The sequence below is a fragment of the Petaurus breviceps genome, unplaced genomic scaffold (assembly GCF_028583685.1).
Source record: "Petaurus breviceps papuanus isolate PSGF00001 unplaced genomic scaffold, PetGlider_PUasm1.0 78, whole genome shotgun sequence".
In the NCBI taxonomy this organism is placed as follows: domain Eukaryota; kingdom Metazoa; phylum Chordata; class Mammalia; order Diprotodontia; family Petauridae; genus Petaurus; species Petaurus breviceps.
Genome location: NW_027186502.1, coordinates 2944783 through 2960037, shown reverse-complemented (window position 1 = coordinate 2960037; position 15255 = coordinate 2944783). Strand labels below are relative to the sequence as shown.

General features: G+C 39.5%; 1 protein-coding gene across 1 annotated transcript; it reads right to left on the bottom strand.

Annotated features, from left to right (window-relative positions):
- Positions 1-10854: 10854 nt before the first annotated feature.
- On the bottom strand, positions 10855-14930 carry NANOG (Nanog homeobox). The gene is made up of 4 exons (XM_069106040.1): positions 14690-14930; positions 12662-12930; positions 12197-12286; positions 10855-11865 (listed from the first exon to the last, which is right to left on the bottom strand). The coding sequence occupies exons 1-4, from the start codon at positions 14856-14858 to the stop codon at positions 11464-11466; spliced, it is 930 nt and encodes a 309-aa protein (XP_068962141.1). The 5' UTR covers positions 14859-14930; the 3' UTR covers positions 10855-11463.
- Between the last annotated feature and the right edge of the window lie 325 nt (positions 14931-15255).

Genomic DNA, 15255 nt, shown 5'->3' with positions numbered 1-15255 from the left:
GCAAACCAGAGACCCAAAGTCAAATCTGGCCAGCAGTCAGGTTTTGTACTGCCTGCTGAGTTAAGAATATTTTTTTACATTTTTAAATACAATAAAACTCCATTTTAAAATATAAAAGCCATTCTTATTTAGGCCTTACAAAAACTAGTAGCAGGCTAGATTTGGCCCTTGGGCTGTAGTTTATCCACCTCTGGACTTAAGAAGATGATGGAGAAAATGTTAATAATGCAGATTAAACTGAAAATTGTTATCTGGGTACAAGTTTTTGTTTGAGATCTGGTTGTTAAGCATATATGAGCACACTACCAATAGCCAGAGACCTCTTTTTCTTATCTGCAGCAACACAATTATATACAGTATGAATTTCTCTTCTTGAGTAGGATCCATTCACAGGGATTACACTTAACATTCTAAAATGTCTTGGTAGCCCTAGGCTGTGACTACCAACATCTGCCATTTTTAGAAGATGTGTGGGTTCACTTCTGGAAAAAACAAAACAAAAATAAAGCAAAATAAAATGCTGATCCCTTGGGAGACATCTCTCTACTATTTACTTGAGGGCGGAAATTTGGGTCTGTGCACCAAGGAAGAGAACAGGAGGAAGCTTTAAAGATGATAGGAAAGCTTTGAGTAAACTAGTTGCTACCAATGGGTAACAAGGGCTTTCAAGGCATAAGAAAAAATATGAGCAAAAGTAGACAAGTATGACAACATGGGGCATATAAGGGGCATAGCAAACGAGCCAGTTTAGTTGGAGTATACCAAATATGGAAGAGAAATAGCATGAGACTGTGGAGAGCCTTGAATGTCAGGTTAAGGATTGTGAACTTTATTTGGTGAGAAATAAAAATTACTGAAAGAGTGTTGCAGAAGAACCAGGAGAACATTGTACACAGTTATAGCCAAATTGTGCAATGACTGACTTTGGTTCTTCTCAGCAATGCAAGGATCTAAAATAACTCCAAAAGACTCATGATGGAAAATGCCATCCACATCCAGAGAAAGAACTTTTTGGAGTCAGAATGCAGATGGAAACATACTATTTGCTCTCTCTCTTTTTTGTTTTGTTTTGTCTCTTCTTTCTCGTGGTTCCTATTGGTTATAATTCTTCTTTACAACATGACTAATATGAAAATATGTTTAATATGAATATATAGAGAGAGCCTATATCAGATTGCATGCAGTCTTGGGGTTGGGGGAGGGAAGGAAGGGGGAGAAAATTTAAAACTCAAAAAGCTTGTGGAACTGAATGCTGTAAACTGAAAATAAATAAATATTTTTTAAAACAGTGTCAGCAGAGGAAAGGATGTTAGAAGAGGAGTGGCATGACGAGACCTGGGTCAAAGGAAGATGAATATGTTGGCAGGGGTGTGAGGGCAGGGACAGAAGCATGGCTGGTAAGGGTACTACATAATGATCCAGGTAGGTACTGCATTAGGGTTAGAAAAATATTATGGAAGTAGAATCAATGGGACTTGACAGCTGATTGAATATGATTAATGAAGGAAGAGACAAAGGTAATACCATTCCTGAATTCCTTTTCAATAGATTATATATCATCCATTCAACATCAAAAACTGATATGGTTTTACTAACAGAAATGACACTGATGGAGATACATTGCCATCTGTTTTACTGTTGCACCCTAAGGACCATGGGACCTTTCCACCTGATTTAATAGCTGAGACCTTCAATGTTTTAGCAGCTAGTTGGTACAGTGGAGAGCTGGGCCTAGAGTTAGAGAGACCAGAGTTCAGATCCAGCCTGTGATGCTTAATAGCTGTGTGATCTTGGGCAAGTCACTTAAACTCTGTCTTCCTAGGCTTCTTCAACTATAGAATGGGGATAATGACAGCAGCTACTCTAGGGTTGTTGTGAGGATAAAATGAAATATCTGTAAAGTGTTTAGCACAGTGCCTGGCACAAGGTAAGGCTTTTAATAAATGTTTGCTCCCTTTCCTCCCTTGCTCCCCTATTATAAGGTGAGTTACTTGAGTAGGAACTGTCTTTTCTCTTTGTATTCCCCACTTGGCACGGCACTTTATAAATGCTTTTTCATTCATTCAGTCACGATAAATGTCATATTTTCCTCTCTTCCTGGTACTCTGAAAGCAGGATGATGCTTTTCCTGACACAAAGGTAACAAGGACACATCTCTGAATCAGTTACTGCTCCCCATCTTCTCTGCCTGGGGCCATCCCTCACATGGTTACCAAATCCCTTCAGAATGGAATGACTTATTTATAGGACACATTTATTTTTAGGGATATATTTATTTATAGTGAAAACAAATAGAACTTGTAGAAATTACAAATACTCGCCAGTAAACAAAATGTTCCATAGAGGGCCATATAAACTGCCAATCTTTCCCATGGCTTCTCAGTTTGTGCATTATAGAACTTTCTCTTGGCCTTCTCTTCTTGCAGAGTCATGTTACTCAGGCTCTGCTTGAAAATGACATCTGAGGTACTTTACTGTTGATCTGGTCTCAGAGATCTTTTTTAGCTTCTAGGAGAACTCCTGTCTTATTCTCTCATTTAGCTTTCTATTTCTATTATGACCTGCTGTGATGGGCAGGCCTGAATGGGCCTACTGTACCATTAGTTCAGGTTTGGTCTTGGAATGAAATGAGGTCATTCAATAGTTAACAAAAGGAGATTCACTTAACTGTAGCGTAGAAAGAATATTCAACAGGGATAACAAAACAATTAGTTTGGATAGAAATACCCCTACCCCCACCTCTCACTTCCATAAGGAAAAGTCTGATCCGAAGGGCAGGGTCTTAGGACTTTGAAGGACCCAGACACTATGCAAATGACCCAAAGGTGACCTGCAAGTCACTTGCACATAGCCAGAAGCTACTAGGAATCTGCATCAAAAAAGGTGTAACCTGAGTCTACAAGGCCTGGGTCAAAACAGGCCCTAGGAACACTTTTGTCACCTTTCTGGGGAAAAAAGGTTTAACCCATGTGGTGTAAGGAGAAAGAACCCTGATAGACTGTTCTTATTACACCTGGGGAGCTGCCCTCTCCTCCCCTAACAATTCTGGCATTCACTTACTACCTCACCAGAACATACCCAGCCAATCCAGAGTTCCTCAAGACCAACAGTACCTTCCTATCTACTGTGGGAGAAACCATTTCATTTCTCTTAACCTCAGTATTCTCATCAGCAAAATAGGGACAATACCTGAACTACTTCTGGTACAGCCTGACAACGAGATAAGTATGGAAGGAGCTTGAGGGATAATTTAAAAGTCAGTTATTCTCCCCTGGACAAACATTTGAACATGTGAGAGTATGGGTAAGACACTGGACACAGAGGTGTGTGTACCGTACGAGACCAGGCCCCTGTGTTCTTATGGTCTAGGTGGGAAAATAAGATATATAGATAGATAAGCTCCCTTCCAAGCATTATCTCACACCCCTTCTTTCAGGTATTCCATGCTTCAGTCAAACCGGGCTTTCTACTGTTTCCACTTATTTATTCCTCCATATCTTTGTGAACCTGTCCCTTAACCTAAAAGGGTAACCCTCCCCCTCCCCTACATTCCCTTATTCCTAACCATCTTTCAAGACTCAGTCAGAAGGCCACACTGCTTCCAGGAAAGCCTTCCATTGATTTCCCTAACCAGAAATGACTTCTCCCTCCCTGGATTCTCATAGCATCGTTCCACACTTAGGCATTTATAATCTCTTAGGCACTCATTTTATGTTCCCACTGAATTATACATTCTCTTGTCAAGAGACCACACAGCATCATTTTTCTTCACATCTCTCAGTATATAGCACAATGTCTTCTACATAATTGTTTAATTGAAACAAAACTAATTCCCAGTAGCACATGATATCTTACATTTGTATGTTTTCCATTTTTTTTTTCTTTTTGGAGGACAATTGGGGTTAAGTGACTTGCCCAAGGTCACACGGCTAGTTTTTGTGTTAAGTGTCTGAGGCCGGATTTTAACTCATGTCCTCCAGACTCCAGGGTCGGTGGTCTGTTCACTGCGCCACCTAGCTGCCCCTCCCCCCCAACATGTTTTACAATTTTCAAAGCCCTCTCATATCCATTATCTCTTTTGATCATCAAAACAATCTCTTGAGCAGAGGAAAGCCTCAGCTTTTTTTTAATAGCTGGGAAAATAAGGTTTATGGAGGTTAAGTGACTAAAACCATAAGCTAGTAAGTAGCCTAGATGAGAACAGAACCCACTCACCACTACTCTTTTTTAGTTGACCTATGGTGAACATAAATAATTCCTCAGTTTTCCAGAATAGTACCAATTTTAAGAAGAGTATTTAATGAAGTTTTCTTTATTTTTAAAAAAAGTAATAACTTTTGTCTGAAAGCACTGATTTTTGGCCCAGAAAATATGATCAAGTATCGCTATCATTTCTATAATTTTATAAACATCTCATTTGATCTTTTTTGATACAACCCAATCTGGTAGGTACTATAGGCATTATAATACAAACCTGTATGCAGTGTGTGAATTTCAGCTGTTATCATCATCCCTATTTTAGAGATGAGGAAACTGAGGTTTATAGATCTAAGTCATTTGCCCATGGTCACATAGTATCTGAGGCAGATTTTCAACTTCTTTCCTGACTCCTGGTATATTCTTTTCCCACTATTTAAAGTAATCATTCCTTCTCTTACTCCTCCTAATAATAGTACATTAGTATGGGCAAAAGTTTTGGAAAAAAATTATTTTAAATGATATATTTTTACATTCCATACCTGGACACCCAAGACTTTTTAGATCATAGTTAGTGAGGCAGTAAGTTCATATTTGTTGTTCAGTCATGTCCAACTCTTTGTGACCCGATTTGGGATTTTCTTGACAAAGATTCTGGAATGGTTTGCTATTTCCTTCTCCAGCTCATTTTACACATGAGGAAACTGAAGCAAACAAGGTGAAGTGACTTGTCCAGGGTCATACAGCTTGTAAATTTCTAAGGCCAAATTTGAACTCAGGAAGATGAGTCTTCCTGACTTTAGGCCCTGAATTCACCACTTCACCACCTAGCTACTCAATGAAGTTCATTAGCTAACTTGATTAAGTGATTACAAAAGATGAAAAACTTGGCCTTATGATTATTTTTGACGTTATAGTGGTTCAGAGGGATGGGGTAAAAACATTCAACTATGTTTGATAGCAATATTTTTTGTGGCCAAGAACTGGAGAGTGAATGTGCGTCAATAGGGAAAATGGAATATCATCATGCAGAGTAAATGAGCAATTCCGGGGAACATGATTAAATTTTTATGAACTAATATAAAACTAAATAAGCGGAACCAGGATAATGCCTTTGATAATGAAAACAAAAAATAATTTTAAAGAACTTTATTCATTGCAGAAAATAAGACTTGGTGGGAAGGTGGTTCCATCCATGGTAAAAGATAGGGTCACTGCACTGGTTGTTTCTGCTTAGCTAATCTTTGTTACAAGAGAAGAGAAAATCCAATGGAGTAGGGTAGAAAGTCTATTTAGTATCCAAAAATAACTATGACACAGAAACAAAAGACAGAAAATCACATTAAAAACCAGTTGTGATTGTGTGTGTGTTGTCCTACTGTGAAGCTGGACACAGAGCAATTAAAAATTTGGGCTTTCATTTTTGTGATGATGGCTTCTGTGGGACATCCCTCCCTTTCCCCCATGAGAATTGTGTAGTCGATAATCATTTTCTTCCCCCCCCCATATTTAATTTTCTTATTATTCTCTAAACAGTAACAAAGTATATAGAACAAAACTTTTCCTTTTGAAAAATAATGTTGCAACCCATATTTATTATAACTTATGTTTACATAGAAATGATATACTCTATAGCCGATCATTAATTAAGCCAGAGTATGATACATTAGGTTATAGACTATTCAAAGTAAACCTGTTATGCAAAATAAAGTAGCTGAAAATAATTTTCTATGCATGAGATTGAATTCTTAATTTTAGCCTCTGCTTGGTTGGAGGATGCTACAATTTTTTTTTTTTGCTTTTTGGAGGGCAATTGGGGTTAAGTGACTTGCCCAAGGTCATACAGCTAGTTTTTGTGTTGTGTCAGAGGCCGAATTTGAACTCAAGGTCCTCCTGACTCCTGACTCCAGGGCCTGTGCTCTATTCACTGCACCACCTAGCTGCCCCCTGGGACACTACAATTTCAAAATTTGTAATTAGAGAGACTTTTTATTTTCTCTACCCAAAGAGAAGCAACATAGTCCTTCATCCACTAATGGGCAGTGGATTCAAGTCCCACTTCTGACACATAGTTTGGGACCCAGAACAAGTGACTTAATTTCTCAGTGCCCTAGGCAACCCTTTAAGATTTGCTTTGGTAGGTTTTCTCAGAGGAAATTTCCAAAGATAAAATCATAGACCCTATACACCCAAACCCTGAAAAGCTTTATTCGTCTATGCCTCTTCCACCTCTAATCATTCATCCTTCATTTCAAAGAGGACCGATGGCATTATAGGGTGTCATCTTGACTTGAGCCTGAATGGATTTTAGTGAGGCAGAGTTGCACAAAGCCATCATCCTCCCCCTCTCTTCCTGAGTCATCGAAGTTCAGAAGCCAGACATAAGGCAGGGCTGGCAATGGCCTGGGATGTAGTGGATGACCTTGGCTTCTTCAATTCTGACCATAGGATCTCATATCTAGGGCTGGAAGGTCAGCCAGTCATTCAAAAAACAAATATTAAGCTCTATGTGCCAGGCAACGACCACAGCACTGGGGAAAGGAGCAGGAACATGGTCCCTGCTCTCAAGCTGAGATTCTTTTTTTTCTTTTGGAGAGGGGAAGGTAGAGCAATTGGGGTTAAGTGACTTGCCCAAGGTCACACGGCTAGTTTGTGAGTGTGAGTGTGTGTGAAGTGTGGATTTGGACTCAGGCCCTCCTGACTCCAGGGCTGATACTCTATTCACTGTGCCACCTAGCTTCATAGATTTTTTTTCTTAAGTCAGAAGAACTAAAATGAAATCAGTTAGGCAATAAGCATTTAAATACCTATTATGTGCCTGATACTGTGCTAAACTTAGCTGAGGGTATCAAGATAGGTAAAAACAATTGCTCAAGGAACTCACAGTCTAATGAGCCAACATGTAAATAATTATATACAGACAAGATATGTACTGGGTAAACTGGAAATAAGGTTGGGGGGAAGACAGTATTGAGCGGGAATCTGGATGTGCTTCCTGCAGAAGGTGGGATTATTTTAGTTCTGAATTAAAGGATTCAGAGAAGTCAGAAGGCAGAGATGAGGAAGAAAATTCCAGGTATGGAAGACAGCTAGTGAAAAGTGAAATCAGAATATGGACTACTGTATATGAAAGAAAATAGTAAGGAGGCCATTATTAGTAAACTTTTAAAAAATAAATGTTCATTCATATTTATATGCTAGCATTGAATTTAGTCTAACTTATAAACAAAAGCAGGAGCCAGAGAACCTGGCTCCAAATCCCAGTTCTGCCCTGTGTAGTGACCTGGGAAGTGAATTTCTCTGAGTTTTTCCTGGGCTAATTATCTCTTCTACCTCTCTAACTCCATTTGTGGCATTTCCTAGTTTCAACCCAGGGGGATCCTGATTCCAGGTCTAGCCCTCTCTTCACTGTGTCATCCATGTCAAGATCAATGGTCTTGAATTTACCTGAGTCAGATACAAGTATTACCAGCTATGTTTTCTTAATCCCTCTGGGCCTCAAGTATTCCAGATACAAAATAGGGCTAATAAAATATTACTTGTTCAGCCTTTATCTCTGGGTTGTTACTATACCTCTTTCTTTTCTTCTTTCCTGGCAGAAGCCAAAACAATCCAGGAAAAACCGATGACTGTAAAGAAACAATACTTGGGAAGGAAAATGTGGTTTTCACAAGCCCTGGGGGTACAAATTTCTTGTTGTCAGACAGCAATTTAGCATCAGCTACTCCAAACATAAAGCACAAAAAATAACTACAAAAGAAACAGCAATCTCCCATCCTCTAGTCAACAAAGGATGTAAAAGGAATCCCAATCTATAACCTTAATGGTGCAGGGCTCCATCCTTTTTTTTTTTTTTTTTTTGCTTTTTGGAGAGCAATTGTGGTTAAGTGACTTGCCCAAGGTCAAACGGCTATTTTTTGTGTTAAGTGTCTGAGGCTTGATCCAAACCCAGGTCCTCCTGACTCCAGGAGCTCTATTCCCTGCACCACTTAGCCTCCTTTCTAAGGCAGGGATAAAACACATTGGATTTGAGGTGGTCTCCTCAAAGTACTGGTACAAAGGAGCTACATTAATAGCATCTGATATTCCTCACAACACTGGTGAGGAGTAGTCCCTACAATTAGACTCATCTCCTTGTTTTTGGTTTCTATTACACTCTGTTGACTCTTAATTTCAGCTGATTTATGGGTACGATGTGAGACCATTTAAAAAAAGCAATTCCTACATTGTAATAAACCCATATGCTTTACTTTATAATCCTGTGAAATGGGAAGTACCAATCATCTCCCCATTTTACTGGTAACTGGATCAAACTGACCAAGGGTCAAGGCCATTATAATTGTGAAGCTGTTTTTCAATGCTTGACAAGCTTCTTGCCCTCCTCTTCCTAGGCATATTTTCTCAGGTGGGAAATCCCTTTGTATGCTGTCAGACAGAGAGCTATTTAGCATCAGCTATTCCAAACATGAAGTACAAAAAAAAAAAAAAGTACTAAAGTGGCAGCAATGTCCCATCCCCCAGTCAAATCTCTGGAGAATTGAGACAAAAGGTGTCTGAGGTGGAGAAAGATGTGCAAAGAGAAAGGAGAAATGTGGAAAAGAACTAATATCCCAAGTGTTTCCCTGAAGTTATAGTTAAGCATATAGATAACCATCTCCCGCATCTCAGTCTTTGTAACCCAGTGAATCCACACTCATATAAAACCTAAATTTAGGATTGTACTAACCTATTAAACATGTAGTTTCTATATGAACTCCCCAGTTGTACTGCATGGCATTTTTGCTCATGAGAATTTAAGAATTCACCTATCCTCATTGGTTTCACAAATCAAGCTGGTTTATTTAGTCTGAGCTTGTAAAGACTTTTGAGAACTTCACCAGACTCCACTGAATAAGCATCTGAATAGACCAGCTTTCAGGCCCAGACTTACCCACCTACCACCTCATTTTCTCTCCATTCCTACACTTTCCTGAAAGCCCTCAGTTGCTTACTACTAGTTCCAATTTATTAACCTTTCATGTGTTTTAAAGTAAACTTAACTTTCTCTATTTAGACACATTTTATTTTTCCTCTAGTTTTAGAGGTTTTTTTTTTGCTAGAAAACCCAATGAGGCACAGTCACTGCAAAACACAATCTTTAGTTCCAAAGTATTTCTCTTCAGTTATTCTGGCTTAAACCATGTAAACAGGATCTCAAGTGTTGATTGTCCTATGTACTCAGCCATATTGCCTTTAAGCTACATTAGCCTTTCCATATTTACATTACTTAATGAAGTGGCAGAGGCTCACAATCTGGTTTTTCCAGCCTTTAAAAATCTCCCTTAGCTCCTAGTCAAGGTGCCAGCTCTGGACCAGTTAGGTAGGATTAATTTGGTCAGTATTGCTGTGGCCTACTAGTTGCAAGAGCATTGATCCAGGAAAGTCAATTATCCTGAGCTCTGCCTTTAGGTAACCGTGTGACCTTGGTCTTTCCACACTAGGTTTGTAGCCTCATAAAAAAATTGAGAGCTTCAGAGTCAATCTTAGTTCTTTCCCAGCTACATAATTCTATGCTTCTCCCCAAATTCTCTAAACACATTAACAACTGCCTCTGGTGAGTTTGAGAGCCAGACCAAAAACTTCAGATCACCTGATTTAATAGAAAGATTTAATACAGTCTGAAACTAGATTGCTGGGTTTTATTGCCCTGTACCCAGAGTAGTACAGAGCTGAAAAAGACAAGACAGACAACTAAAAACATAGGTTAAAATCAAACAAACATTAACATAGGAAAGGCTTTTGAACCATCCAGGTAAAATTTGAAAACCTGGTTGAGTCTGAGCTTTTCTTTGTGGCTACAACCCAGGTTGGGACATTTATCATGCAGATTGAGAAGGCCATTTTCGGGAGGACCAGAAGAGAAAAGAATAGAGAAGACTAGGTGCTATTGAAAGTACTGCTCTGAAAGTAATGACTAGGTATATAATGAACAAACTAGACCCGTTCCAATTCAAGTTATCACTGCAGAAGAGATGGAATATGTAAGCATATATAACTGAACAAATGACATGCTCAAATGAAAGTGACACAATTGCAGAAGAGATGAGATACTTACAATTTAGAAGCACAGAAAGATAGCACCCTCTGATCTCACTGGGACAAATCAATACCAAACGAGGAGACTCTTAGGTCTGGCAGTGCTTTTTCAACAAGGTAGAGTCTTAGAGTTGAGCAGAGCAGGGCATAGTCAAGTGATTTCCTCAGGGTCACACACGTTACCACCATAACAAAGATGCCCAATAGTTCAAGTGTCACCCAAAGATATATATCCTTTTCTTAAAATACCAAGAAATAGGGATATCTGGGCTTAAACTTATTAAGATGTTAGCCACCGAACGTGTGGCAAGAGAGCACAGAGACATCTACAATTTATAAAAAGACAACTTATTTATATGAATTGGTCCATCAACTTGCAACAACAAAATTGGCATCAAGATTTCAAATGAGCTTTTCATTAACAAAACCCAAACAAACAGATTTCAATCAAATTCATGTCTTGGTAGGGAAAATATTAATGTAAGATTCCTGTATACTTTTTAGCTTTTCGTATTGGAAAGGTAAAAGCCAAGCCAAGTCAAATGAACAAGTATTTATTAAGGAGCTTTCTTATGTGCCAGGCACTGTGCTAAGCACTTTGGATACAAAGAAAGGTGAAGGATGGTTTCTGTCTTCGAATGAACTCACAATCTAATGGGAGAACATGCAAACAACTATGTACAAATAAAACATATACAGTGACAAACGGGGGGATAATCTCAGAGCGAAGGCACAAGCATGAACTTGTATCTATTTCTATTAAAAGAATATATTAAGAATAAAAATCCAGAAAGATAACTACCTTTAACTTACTATCCTAACCATAATTTTACCAAAACCCTAGTTTAAAACTCAAAGGCATCAAATCCCACCTATCTGACTTTTCTCATTATATGCTTTTTCATACCTTTTTCTTCAACCGATACTGGGTTTTCTCTTGTCACTTGAGATCAGGATTCTACAGTCTTTTTATATATAGTCCAATAGTGCCTAAACCTGGAACCAGCCAGCAAAATCGAAAGAGAATAGTGACCCTCTGTACCTTGAGATATGCTTTCACTCATGTAAAACCAACCAACCAACCACAACAGTCATGTAACAGAGATACTAAAAAGGCAGGGAAAGAAGCCAGTGGTAAAAAACCCTGGAAAGAGTACTTTTTTGGGGGGTGGGGAAAATTAACTGCCCAGATTATGACTGGAATATAGGCACCCCACTGGGATCAAAGAATTGTGTTTGAACATCACTGGCCTGCTGATAATCATAGGTCTGTTCTGACTTGCTGTGGTTCAGCTGCATATTTGTGGAGTAGTTTGGAAGATATTCCACGGTGTGGGGGGCATTAAAACTCATAGTAGTCTGTGGTTTCATGGAATAGACCTCACTAGTATTATTTCCAAAGGCAGCCCCCAAGTTATGGGCAGGGTAGGGGTGCTGAAACATCTGGTTTTGACAGGCACCCTCTCCACCATTCTGGAACGGGTTATTCCAAGTCTGGTTGTTCCATACTGGAAGGTTTCCAGAAGGATTCATCATATAGTCCTGGTGAAATGGAGAGTAGAAGCTTATGTACTCCCCAAGAGCTGATCCATTCTGAAAGAAGAGTGAGTAGATTAATTGTTACATTCAGATCCTTATGAAATAGTAGTATTTTGACTTCAGGAATCTGATCATGAGAACCTGATAAAGTATATGTGACTGTAGAGGTAGTGAACTATATCATAGATGAAGAATGAGGGAAGATCCTAAAAGTGCTAGTGCAAGTTGAAACTATTAAAGTATTGAGAGAGACAGAGACACAGAGAGACAGACATTTAAAAAGAAAAGTAGTTATTTAGATTCATGTGGGCACCAAGAAATGCTAAGAAACCTGAAAAACAGTATTATTCTAAAGGGATAAGGCTTTTCTTTCCATTACCTGAACCATACTCATACTATTGCCATTCTTTGACCACATGGTATCTTTCTGCCATCTCTTTGATTTCATTCTCTGGTTCTGAAACCAGGTCTTGACCTGAAGGAAGAGAAAAATACTAATATTAATCTATAGATTTCTTTGAGAAGAAAAGATTCTGGTAACTTCTTCTAACAGCCACATTGCAATAGATCTAAATGAAGCAGGACAAAAATTTCAGGGAATGTCTCTGGTCCCTCATTCCTCCATTCTTGGACCCTAAAGTTGGCCTTTCTACATTCCCCTTAAACATTATCTTTTCTCTATTGATTATCTCTATTTTATCACTATGTGTGTATCTGTGTTCTTTCCACCAGTATACTGTGAAGATTCTGAAAGCAAGGATGTCTCTTGCCTTTGTATCCCTACCTAAGCTCAGCACAGTAGATGCCTCTTGATTGACTGACTTATCCCACCAATTCATCAAACATTTACCTGTTTGTAAGTAAGGTTCAAATTCTCAGCCACATTTCGGATCTGCTGTGGACTGAGGTATTTTTGCTCCACAAATCTGCTGTTGAGAACATTTAGTTGAGCCTGAGAGAACACTGTCCTCATCTTAGGTTTTTTGGCCAGACTCTGATCTTCTTTTCCTTGATGGATCTTGGGCTTGTTCTGGGAGGAAAGGTTACTTGAAGTCGGACTAGTGGCAGAGTCAGGAATATCTTGAATAAACATATCCATGGATGAAGAAGGAGAAGTTTCTAAATGGTTGAGAGAAAGCAAAAGTCAGAACTTTCTGTCACTGACAGAAATTATTATATCATTTATATAATATTATGCCTCTATATCCTATACATACTTTTTAAACATTCATCACCCACAATAAATTAAATTTTAAGTTCTTCAGGAGCTGCAAATCATTGAAGATGGAAATAATTTGTTCCTAAAACTTCCTTTCTCAAAAAAAAAATCCAAAAAACCTTGGACAAATATGGTTAAATAACCCAGTTGTACAGGGACAAGTGGAATGCCTAACAAATCTCAGGATATGTTTTTCTAGCAAATAATATGATCCCATTTAATACTTTATCTAGCCTAGATCAATTCTCCCAACTAAAGTTAGCAGATTCTTCCTCCAACAAACCTCTTACTGCTTCTCCCCAAGAATATTTTTCTTTAGCTTTGACCCATCTCTTTGACATTCTATGACCCCATTAATGAGTTACTACCTGGTTTAAATTTGGGTCAGACCTTTGAGTTCTTTAGTAAGTGTAACTCCCCGGGGTGGGATGGGGCAAAATCCCTCTACCAATGCAGACCACCAACACCTTCTCGAATTCAGTCTTCCTTGGGCAACTGGGGGTAAGTGAATTGGTTCAGAAGTAGGTCTTGAGACCAGGTCTTACTGACGCCAAGATCAGCTTTTCGCACACTTTGCTACCAGTTTGAACAGGTCCAGGATTTTTCAGTTTCCACCAGGAGCCTCAGTTCCTCTTTTATACAGGTATAGCTAAGCAAATTTTTGTGGCTCTCCACCACTTCTTACCCCTGCTAGTATAGTAGACCCAAGAAAAAGGAAGACTGCTCCCAGTCGGGACCAATACCATCTAATAATCTTTCTAGCAATTTTCTCTTCTGGAGTTTGAGTTGTTTCCCTTTCGAGCAAACCTTTTATATGTTAGTTAACTATAGTTTTTTTTTTTAAAGACATTTTTAAAATTCAAATTCGAGTTATTAAGAATCTTAAATATTCAGCTCGAATGAACCTTATATGTCATCTTGCTCCCCCCTCCCCCGCCCCGTCGCCTTTTTACATGTGAGGAAACAGAAGGCAGAGACACGATTTCCCAAAGAAACACAGGCTGCCAGGGGCAGAGATTTGAACTACATGCCTGCAAAGTCCAGAGCAAGGCCCTTTTTCATTACACCATTATTATTGCTTATTACATTGTACAGTACACGTACAAACCAGGTACTTGTATTCTTCTCCGCCCCCCCTCCCAGCTTCCTTAATCAAGTGCCATCCGAACACCCCATAGAAATAACCATTACTGTAAAATGAGTGTAAAACAGATCATTGGTAAAATGAGGACTTACTTCGTCCACCTGCCCAAGCCAATTCAACCAGCATTCTTTTCATCCCTTAGTACGCACTGCTCTAGGTTACCTTTTTAACCTACTCTCAACGAGCTTATATTCTACCAAAAAAAATCCCTACTCTCAAGGAATTTATACTCTACAAACACATATAAGGATATGCGGTATAATCAAATGTAAGTAAATTCAAACAGAATGATGGTGTCCCAGAACCATTCTAGGCCGTGCCTATAGCTTGTCTGCTTCGCCTTTGACTCTAGGCCCTGGGTGTTCCACAGGCACCAGCACACTAAGTTAAACCACCCCGTGGCCTAGAATAATTCTCCAAAAGCTGGAGATGGAGGGAAGAAGTTCCTATATCCCGCCCCTATCCCTGAGCAAGAGGCCTTGAGCTGCCTGGGGACTTTGGGAGAGGGGGCTCACCTGTGCTTGGCTGGAGCTTTTCCGGACTTTGTACTTGGAAATTAGGGTAGGGGCTTGGGGAGGTAAACGGCTCTGGCTGGGACGCGGAGATCCAGGTGTTGTAAGGGAAGCTGACATCGCTTTCGGGCCGGCAGGGCTGGCATTGCTGCGAGTGAGGGCTGGAGGTCATGTTTTAGGGCAGATGCTCAAAGGAAGGGGTCCAACCTGGGCAGTCGCAGTTAAGTCCAGAAGCAAAAGCCTAGAGTGTATGGTTGGCCAATTGCTTAGCAAAGTATAAAACGCTCTACAAATGCAAAATAGTCTTTCAGTTAAAAACTGGAAGAGAGACTCCAAAATGACAAAAGCAGTGGCTGACCTATGAATACCGGCCTAAACAAGAGGGTGTGAACTCGTATCAGTAGGGCGGCCTTTTTATATCGCTTCCCCCACCTGGTAATCCGGCCCGCTGGGTTCCCCAAGGCCATTATCATGAAAATGGACAATTGATAGAAAAGGTCTGAGGCCGGACGGTTTCGAAGTTTTGTGGGAGTGAAGAAAGAAATAAGATTCCTAGGAGGGTTTAGGAG

Bases quoted from the DNA above. Each gene is read 5' to 3' on its own strand.
- NANOG (XM_069106040.1), bottom strand. From the start codon at position 14,858: ATGACCTCCAGCCCTCACTCGCAGCAATGCCAGCCCTGCCGGCCCGAA. The intron at 12,931-14,689 runs GTGAGCCCCCTC...TCAACCATTTAG, and splicing joins AAAGCTCCAGCCAAGCACAG to AAACTTCTCCTTCTTCATCC. The intron at 11,866-12,196 runs GTTCAGGTAATG...CTCTTCTTTCAG, and splicing joins ATGGCAATAGTATGAGTATG to AATGGATCAGCTCTTGGGGA.